This window comes from Cimex lectularius, unplaced genomic scaffold (genome assembly GCF_000648675.2).
Source record: "Cimex lectularius strain Harlan isolate CLEC.00 unplaced genomic scaffold, Clec_2.1 scaffold2, whole genome shotgun sequence".
Lineage (NCBI taxonomy): Eukaryota > Metazoa > Arthropoda > Insecta > Hemiptera > Cimicidae > Cimex > Cimex lectularius.
In genome coordinates this window covers 3,994,910-4,004,840 of record NW_019394219.1, presented here as the reverse complement: position 1 = coordinate 4,004,840, position 9,931 = coordinate 3,994,910, and the positions used below count along the sequence as shown (strand labels likewise).

Sequence of the window (9,931 nt, the reverse complement as noted above, 5' to 3'; positions counted from 1 at the left end):
AATATAGAAATGTTATGAACTGAAAATAATATAATTATGTAATTCAAAAGGAATTTTAGTTATTACTGAATTTTCACTATATACTGAACTTACATTAACTGTTTAATGAACAATTAAAATGACCAAATGAGAGATGTAATCTTATAATTATTTGATGTTATCGAGGGAATAATCATTGGCCTTCATGATTGGATGAACCAAGGAAGAATAGGCCTGAAAGGCCATTATTTTCTTACACTGCATGTCACCAAAAAATATATAATGTCCGTGTTTTATTTTATTAAAATATTGTTTATTTAACATCTTCATAAACATATTTTTGGTAAAATGTCAAGATTTTCACAACAGGCTCATTCTAAGTTTTCACCATGAGCCTCACCACTGAGCCACTACGAGTGCATACCCATGTAGTTAGGCTTGGACTTGGGACGTTATGCTACCCCGTAGTTGAGTTGGTTATGCACCCTCCCCCGTCTGTGCAAACGGATCTTGTACCTAACACCCAAGCAAGCACCGCCATCCGCGGCTGACTCAAAAGCAACAACTGCGTGTACGCATTCGAGGGACCCTGTAGGCGTAGAATTCGCATCTTCATAAGCCTTACGCTCCCGATCTTCCATATGTACGCGGAGGGTTCTTACGGAGATGAGATCATGAGTACAGGTAAACACGAATAAAGTTTGTACTTTAGAGGATGCACCACGCTTTCAAGGCGCTCATTGAGTGAGGGTCTCACCGCTCTCATTATTTTGTGCCTGGAAACCCCACTTCCAGTCAAGGACCTCGATTGAGAAGGGGTAGCGCCTGAGAACGCAAGGCTCACCTTTTTTGCACCCCCTGCACCGGGCATAATTGTCGGTGGATGAAAGAAATGAGAATGGACATTCAAATATCCAAAGAATCGACCGCCTATCCTGACCACCCATCGCAAGGAACAATTCAGAGACTGTGTGACCTGTATTTGTTACGTCTTCACTGAATGAACAGGTTGCGATCCTCTTTTTGTTCGGTCTCGGAAGAGGCTTTAACAGTGGCGCCAGAAGAAGGCAAGAGGTCGCGGGAATGGGAGAGGTTACGAGTGGTACATCACCGTTCCGCACCCACTACCCCGTACGTATTCGAGGAACTGTTGGCATAGTCTTCGCGTCCTCGGACGTTGTACGCGTCCTTCGTCAGGTCATTACATATGCTGGTGCATACGGAGATCATACGCATAGCTGTAGGTGGATGGCCATCACAATATGACTCCAATGCATTAATCAAATCTGTAATTAGTTTGGTTCACAGTCGAGTAGGACCAGGTCATCTGAATACGGTAATAGCTTGACTTTACTATCGTCCTCCAGACAAACACTTTCATCTAGGTGATTCTCTAGATAGTTAATATAGAACAAAACCAAATTCAAGCTGAGCAGAAGGCCTCGTCCTAGTCCAATAACAGTGCAGATTAGACAGGCCATTAAAACACTACTCTTGGCTGAAGTATCCCGAAGTAAATTTTGTATATATACTTTTATTTTAGTATTCAAATAATTTGTGAATTGAAGAATGCGGTCAATACTATCAAATACATTCAACATAACATCCACGAAAACAAGCTTGTTTGTAGAAGAATAGGTCATTATTTTTTATTTATTTTATTTTAATATTTATCATTATTTTACTTTTTTAGTTTACTGATGGTGTTTATGAAAGAAATACCGCGATAGCTGGAGACCAAGTTTATGTTCCATTGTTTCAAGGCAGGGAATATTATACATTATATAAAACTTAATCCCGGATATTTTGGGGTGCAAAAACTACTATCAACTTGGTTTCTTGTTTAAAAAAAAGTTTTTTAACGTACTTTGCTACGTCGCACTGTTACAAAATAATAATTTATGGTATTTAGGTACAAATTTTCTCGCCCGAATTTTTGTCGTGTTTTTGCAAAAAGGTCATTGACACTAAATTTACAACATTAACTTTTAGCATTTTTTAAACAACTTGAACCAGAAACGCTTACCTGCAAAGTAAGTTTAATCTATCCCAACGCCGTGAATGCCACGGTTTGGAAATAAGTCTTTCAAAAGGTTCTAGTTAAGTCAATTAATTAAGGTTTTAAGTTGAGATAAAGTTCTAATTAATCTTCTTTGAAGTAAATGAAGATGTAGAAAGCAGTCAAATAAAATAATGAAGCGCTATTTAAATAAATCTTACTGATTGGGTTTCAGTGTTTTATTATTGGTTTGATTGTTATGCAATTTTGCCTAGGCTAAATACTAATTTTTATTTTGAATAAGGATGGAATTAAACCCTAAGTCAATCTTATTTAGGTGTTCAATGATTAAAAGGAATGTAGCTGATGTATGTGCATGAGTAGCAACTGAGAAATCGAATTGAATCAGATCCCTGACAAATCTGTTCAATGTATATGAATCAACGGCCTAGTATGACTTGTATCAAATGACAAAATTGGATGAATGGGTACGAACAATTTAACTGACTCTTATAAGCTTATTCTTTTTTAATATAGCCTCTTTCTTTTTTCTGCCCTAAAAATTTCAATTTTTCCATAAAATCTGTAGTTCGGATGAAAACCTTGTCGGGTAAAATAATTTTATTCGTTTTTATGAGAAAGCATTGATGGAGAACCTAATCAATTTCTTTTGCCTGAACTCTATCCGAAACTTTAACTGACTATTTGCTGGTTTGACAAAGATATATTTTGGGATTCAGATTGAAAAGTGCTTTTTTCGACCGGTGACATTCAAAGTTAAAACTTTTGAAAACGTTCGCCTGCTCACAGCAAAATTGTGATAAATAATCGATTTTTGATACAAAACTTTGTCATATTGTTCATACACTCCAGGCCTGTCGCAGAATAACCACTGTTCAAAGGTCTCGACAATAGGTCATAGCCAGACAAATTTTGAAAATGAAAATGGGAAGGTCTTGAAGCGGAATTTTCACTTTTTGTTTATTGAATAAGTAAGAATTATGTTTAAAAAGAAAAAGGATTGATTTTAGACCTTGATTCTTTTTAGCAGAGGATCATTGATACCAGTAGAGATTAGTTCAATAATATAATTACTCACTTTAAAAAAATAATGGACTCCTGGAGGACATTGAACATTAGTCGCTCGTTTATTTATTTTATTTTTTTAGCTTTCCAACAATTTCTGTTTGTTTTTATTTTTCGAAAGCTTTCGGACAAACACTCGGACCACCCTCAGTCTCCTCTCTTTTGTATACTCGAAAACGTAATGTAATGTATAATTTTTTACTAAAAAACTATAACAAAATACCATAGACTATTTAGATGAAGAAATATATTTTTGGCTGACTTTATGCTGTTTGTAGTTGACCTGCTTGAAAAAACCCCACTTTATTAAGTTCGAGACTTAGCCAATTAGGACTAGACCTTTGAATCTAGGAGTCAATTTGTAAAAATAATTGTTTTTGTTCTCGATTTGCTTTTTACTTTTTCAATTTTTGACAACATAGTCAAGAATATTGGCGGTATTTGCCCAAGTTTATTATTGACTCTAGCTCGTCAATAGAATACCATTTGGGAAATTTATAATTAGATTTAATTATAATCTAATAGTTTAAACATTTCATTATATTTCATGTTTTTCCCATTTCTATACTATATCGTACTTTTCGCACAAGAAATGTTCTTTACATTTAACAGGATATTATTGTTAATTTTTTTTATGGTTGAATGTACTTCTTTGGTTTAAAAGAAAATTATATATGGTATGATGTTTTATTTTTTGGACAAAACAAAATATACGTATAAGCTATCGCAATCATGAACTCTGCCATACATAAATCGATTGTACTGACATTTTGGCTGAAAATATCAACTTGCAAGATTTAACCAAACAAACGACGAGATATTTCTAAAACGGAAATATCCAAGAATAATGTTAAATCTTGTTCATACCGTCATTATATTTTTTCGTGACAAGGCAAATTTATCCACTTGGTCCGAATCGTGCGACCTACCCACGCCTTCAGAATACCTGTGCTGGCAAACGCAGAACTACATAAGCCAAAATTTATTTAAATCTTTGCATTCAAGAATTTTTTATTAGACATTCAGACGAATAGAATGGACTTTAAAAAACCTTGACTTTCTTATCATCCTAACATCATAGCATGACAACGGAACAAAACGTTTTAAAATATATCATTAATTAAATTATGGTTGTCATTTCTATTAAAGCCTATCGAAGAACCGAAAAAACACCGTTAAGGAAGACAAAAGGCAATACTGTTTCTTATTAATCTTAAGGCCGACCATTGTACCGTTACGGTTTATTGTCCATTGCTTTGCACCGATGAGTTGATGACTCATTAATTTCGCAGAGTTGTCCTTCTAAGCATTCAACAGCATTCGAATCATTAATATATCAAGACAAATAAATACAACATTCAAATGAACATAATTTCCATTATACATAATGGGTATAATAGGTGATAAGGAACAAATTCAAAAAAAGAAATATTGACCTAATCAGTTTTTGTATTAACTGTTAAATATTTGGGGTATAAAGGATAGATGAAGAATGAGAAATAACAGGATACAATGCATTTTTTGCATCATATAAAAAATGAAAATTAAGTAAACGTGGAGTTCTTAAAAGTATTGTTTATTTTGTCAGTCTATAATTGTTAATATCCAAAGAAATTTTAAAATTACATCTATTTTGGAATTTTTAGCTGTAGAATCACAGTTTCTTTTATAGCAAAATGGTTTGTGTGATATGTTTCTCTCTATTCTGTGTATTTGAAGGAGATGATATTTATGGTTTATTGCATTCCTTGTTTGCTCCAAAAAATGGGAACCGATTTGGCGGCCTGAAAGGAAAGTAGGGACCCTGGGTCGCTCCGTGTTGTTGAGGCTTGAATGGAAAATGAAAGCCCGGCTTTGGAAAATGGGGAAGTGGAAAACCGCCGAAAAGTCCTGGTTTGAAAAACCCATGATTTCCACCACCCTGAACGGACCCGCCGAGTCCGAATCCGCCGCTGGTTTGGTAGTTTCCACTGGCTCCGAGTTGTCCGCCTGCATGGGCCGTGCCAAAATTATTGGCCGGAGGTTGAGCGAAATTTCCTCCAGCACCTGCACCCCCATGAACGTTGCCCCCGGCAGCGAAATGGCTTTCACCATGAACATTTGATCCCGCTCCAAACTGACTTCCATGATTTCCTAGTTGAGACATTCCGTGAACTCCGCCTCCTGCGGCAAACTGTCCACTACCTTGGACAGCGCCACTAGCGCCGAATTGGCCGCTTACACCAGCGCTTTGACCTGGACGTCCACCGCCTTGGACATTTCCAAGTGGGTTGTAATGGCCGCCTCCTTGTACGGATCCTCCAGCCACATACTGCCCACTACCTTGCACTGCACCATTTACGCCAAACGCTCCTCCTGAGTGGCCTCCTCCTTGTCCAGCAAAATTACTTCCTCCTTGTCCAACATAATTGCTTCCTCCTTGACCAGCAAAGTTGCTTCCTCCTTGTCCAACATAATTGCCTCCTCCTTGACCAGCAAAGTTGCTTCCACCTTGTCCTACATAATTGCCTCCTCCTTGACCAGCAAAGTTGCTTCCTCCTTGTCCAGGATAATTTCCTCCTCCTTGGCCAGCAAAGTTGCTTCCTACTTGTTCACCATAATTGCCTCCTCCTTGTCCACCATAATTGCCTCCTTCTTGTCCAGCAAAGTTGCTTCCTCCTTGTCCACCATAATTGCCTCCTCCTTGTCCAGCAAAGTTGCTTCCTCCTTGTCCAGCAAAGTTGCTTCCTCCTTGTCCAGGATAATTTCCTCCTCCTTGCCCAACATAGTTACCTCCTCCTTGTCCAACATAGTTGCCTCCTCCTTGTCCTACATAATTACCTCCTCCATGACCAGCATAATTTTCTCCTTGCCCGACATAGTTACCACCTCCTTGTCCACCATAGGTGCTTCCTCCTGGACCTAAATAACTGCCTCCTACTTCTGAATTAACGCCATAAGGGCCACTTTCGTGTGCACCGTAAGGAACGCCTGATACTGCTGGAACTGGGGTTGATGGATTTTCCGAGACACCTTGGTTTGCGGGTAGGACAGATCCTTGTCCATAATTACTCAAATGAGGAGCTCCATACACCGGTCCATTTTGTCCTCCAGTAGGATTTTCATTACTCACTAGAGTATTTTCTTGTGAGGGAACTGTTCCTGAATTCTGTCCTGGTGTTACTCCTTGAAATTGTCCTACGCCATGAGCGGAACCACTAAACTGCCCTTGTCCGTGAAGGTTTCCATAATAACCTTCTGTGCCCAGTTGATTTCCAAAATTACCTTGGTTTGTAGCACCCCACGCATTGTTTTCGGCGTTGGTTCCATATCCTCCGTAGAAGTTACCTGGTCTCCCGACATTATTTCCGAACGCCATTCCTCCATGAAGTCCAAACGGCCTACCATGGCCATGGTTACCCTGACTCCAACCATATCCTCCTTGCATGACGAAATGATGGCCCCCGTTGCCATGTTGGCCAACGTAGTTGGGTTGCTCAACAAACGGACAGCAGTTGAGAGGGAAAGGGCCTGTCTGACCCCAACCTCCGTTAAAATTCTCTTGACCCGGCTGATAATTTACAGGCCGTCCCGTTGTATGAAATCCCATCTGCGGGAAATGATATTGCAAGTTCATTTTATCTTGTGTTTGGGGATACACCTGAGTTGGTACAAGGCTGCTCCCTTGCCCCACGACACTATTTTCTTCCTTAAAAACTCGATTTTCATTCGTTTCCGTTCCATTTGGAACACTGCTCTCATCGACGGCTGATGATGAACTTCCGGATACAGTTCCACCAACGGAAAATTCACCGTTTTGCCCCTGTCCAACACCTTGTACCGAACCATGTAAGACATAATTGCCGTTTTCGCTCGCCCCTCCTGTACCGTTGCTAGTCTTATTTCGGTTTCTCTGCAAAGATTGGTAAAGGAGATTGACCCTGTCTCTCGTCGGTTTTGGCACAACAGCCCTCTCCTTTGACTCGCTACTGTCAGTGCTCTCGGACGCGACTGCACCAACAAACGCAATCACAATCAATACCTGAAACAAACAAAACGGTTAGATACCAGATCAAGAGTTAAAATGTACACAACATCTTATTGTTGGCCTACTGTCTGGAATCTTTATTTGTCAAATCCTATGTACATAAAAGAAAATGTTATGCGCGCTCACGAAAGGTTTTACTTTTGTACTCACCTAAATAAACCATAATTGTTTAATTTTTTTTAAAATAACCAATTAATTTATTGCTGTGGTTTGTTTTGTAAGAATAATCGTAAACAATAAAACAAATCAAATGTAGAATCAAAAGTTGAATTATATGTCTTTATGTTCATTCTTCTCACACTAATTTCGTTTTTTCTTCTTTTTCGGTCACATTTACTTACACCAACTGAAATTCGAACACATTTTTTACTGAATGGCATAATTGCGTTGCGAACAACCGGACTTAGAACATCGACCAAAATTAGGAAAATTCAATTGGGAAAACTGACCAAGTCATAGTGGGAGTTGGTACGGGATTTAAAAACTGGATTTTCATTCTGCATGGTCGACACACACATTAAAATCGGGTCGCCGGATTTGAGAAGATACCATCCGACGGTACTGTGTCTGTAAATTACGGTAAACAAAAGAGGAGTGACAACGACAGTTTGAGGTATCTTCCCAGAAGACGATACGAGTACATAAAGGTACTTCTGAAGTCACTAAAGTTGTTAAGTTATTTGAAGGAACAATACTTCGTACACGGAATAAAAGGTAAAAATTATATTTTCAGTATTAGAAGAAGCAATCACTTTCTCACTCACGTACACCATACCTTGATCCAGAGGGTTCGTGGGTTAAAATTCTAGAGGGCATAGGGCCAGAGCAGGTCATGAAAAAGTTATACTGCTGAGAAATACAGAAATATTTTCAGGTTGGTCATCATCAGGTATTGAATAATTATTTTCCTGTTGCTGAACCAGGCAGGGTAACTGGTAAGCAGGGTATGAGCCTGGATTATGACTAGCCGTTAAGGGGTTTTGTGCCCTATTCGCTTGTCTTTCGCCCCATTTTCACTAATGTCCATATCGTGGTCATAAGATGATGTACATTACTGAGGTTTAAATGCCAATACTATTCCCAATATAGCAAGATTAAGCAGTTTTAACTTCTTCGTTAAATATGTCAAGTTGATACTATCAGATTCCTACTTATCCTGTATCAGTGAAAAAGACAGCTTTTGTATGCTTGACAGAGGAACAATGGGAGTACATGCTCAATGTTGTTTGCTCCCATTTACGCTAAGAAATGCACATCTAGTGCGTCAGAGAGAAGTTATGGCTCTATAAGGTCTATTATCCCGTGAGTATGTTACTGTGTTAAGGTGTGTGTATTCTCTCTATTCAACTTACAATTCGATTTTAGGAACGCAATATGTCGTGAAAACGGTTCAAAAAAATTTGATCCAGTAAACTTTTGTCGTTCAAGTCATATATCATTCCTTTCATGTTGAAAAATGACTTGCAACGAGTCAACATCTCAGTTGACTGTTTTCCGTTCAATTTTTACAACTACTACTTGTGATGTTTTATTTATTAAAAAACCTTTAAAAAGAAGTGCTTAAATGGAAACAGTGCACAATTGGGGGATCAATTAGCTGTTTTTGAAAATGGGTTAAAGATGAAAATATCAATTATTTATTCTTCATTGAACGTACCCACCAAATAAATAACACTAAACCAAGTTAAAACATGGGTAATATTCGATATGTAATGAATATGATGAATACTCTATAAAAACTAAAAGAATAAGTAGAAAAATTTGAGCACAACTTAGTTTAACACATATATTTTTTTTTTAATTTAAAGTGATATTTGAAAATTTGATGTTACCAACAAAAGACAAATAAAATTATCATGAAGCATTCTTCGGAAGTAACTTGAACAAAAATGTTCGTTAATTACTGTGTACCTGGGCACGAAACGACGCCAATTGCCATATATAGTATACCATCCCACCCCAGAAAAACTTTATACTTTCAACCGGCCTTTTTGATTTCCTCGGCTAGAAAATAATTGTCATACTATCTTACCTTGTAACGAAACATATCGGAGTTCACTGTGACTGACACCTAGCCAGGATTCATCTTATATATATAGGAACAGCTTAGGGGGATCCTTTGTCATCCCCTCCTGCCAACCCGGTTCATCCTGCCGCTCCTGCTGATTGAATTCAACCCCGGTTTTTTTCGACCTGTGTTCTATTAGATCGTCTTTAAAGAAAATGGATTTATTTATTAAAACAGGGATGAAATCAATGAAGAAATCCTTTTGACAGGAGGGAGGAAGTGGACTGAAAAATGCACCTTACAAAAGGGTTGTCAGACTTTAACATTTATTCAAGAACAAATTGAATTACTTTTTCTATAATGACTACATTCTTTAATTAACTCAATCAGAACTAACTCTTTTATTAATTATTTATTCACAGGAAAAGAACGAAAATAGTTTAAATTAAAAAATTAATACCAGATAAGCTTTTGTTAATTCGTGTTAAAAAAAATAATAGTCAGGAAAAATAAAATATTTATAAATGTAGTCCCAATTAAGTATATTTAAAAATCTCTCAATTTACATTATATACATATACATATATATNTATATATATATATATTACAAGAATATAATTTATCCATTTATGTGTAGTGATCTAATTGATCAAATTACTTATTTCAATTAATTATTCTTTTTATGTAAGGTCTTGGTTGAGATAAAAAAGAGTCTCACGAGCGGGATTCGAACCCATGACTTCAGCTCAAAATGCCACTGCTCTAACCACTTGAGCTATAATGTCTTCAATCTACTTGGACACTAACTTTTTCATCTCAACCAAGAACTTAC

General features: G+C 37.4%; 1 protein-coding gene across 1 annotated transcript; it reads right to left on the bottom strand.

Annotated features, from left to right (window-relative positions):
- Positions 1–4,661: 4,661 nt before the first annotated feature.
- On the bottom strand, positions 4,662–9,187 carry LOC106666695 (glycine-rich cell wall structural protein 1.8-like). The gene is made up of 2 exons (XM_014394051.2): positions 9,124–9,187; positions 4,662–7,085 (listed from the first exon to the last, which is right to left on the bottom strand). Exons 1-2 carry the CDS (start codon positions 9,136–9,138, stop codon positions 4,794–4,796), a joined length of 2,307 nt encoding a protein of 768 aa, XP_014249537.1. The 5' UTR covers positions 9,139–9,187; the 3' UTR covers positions 4,662–4,793.
- Positions 9,188–9,931: the final 744 nt, after the last annotated feature.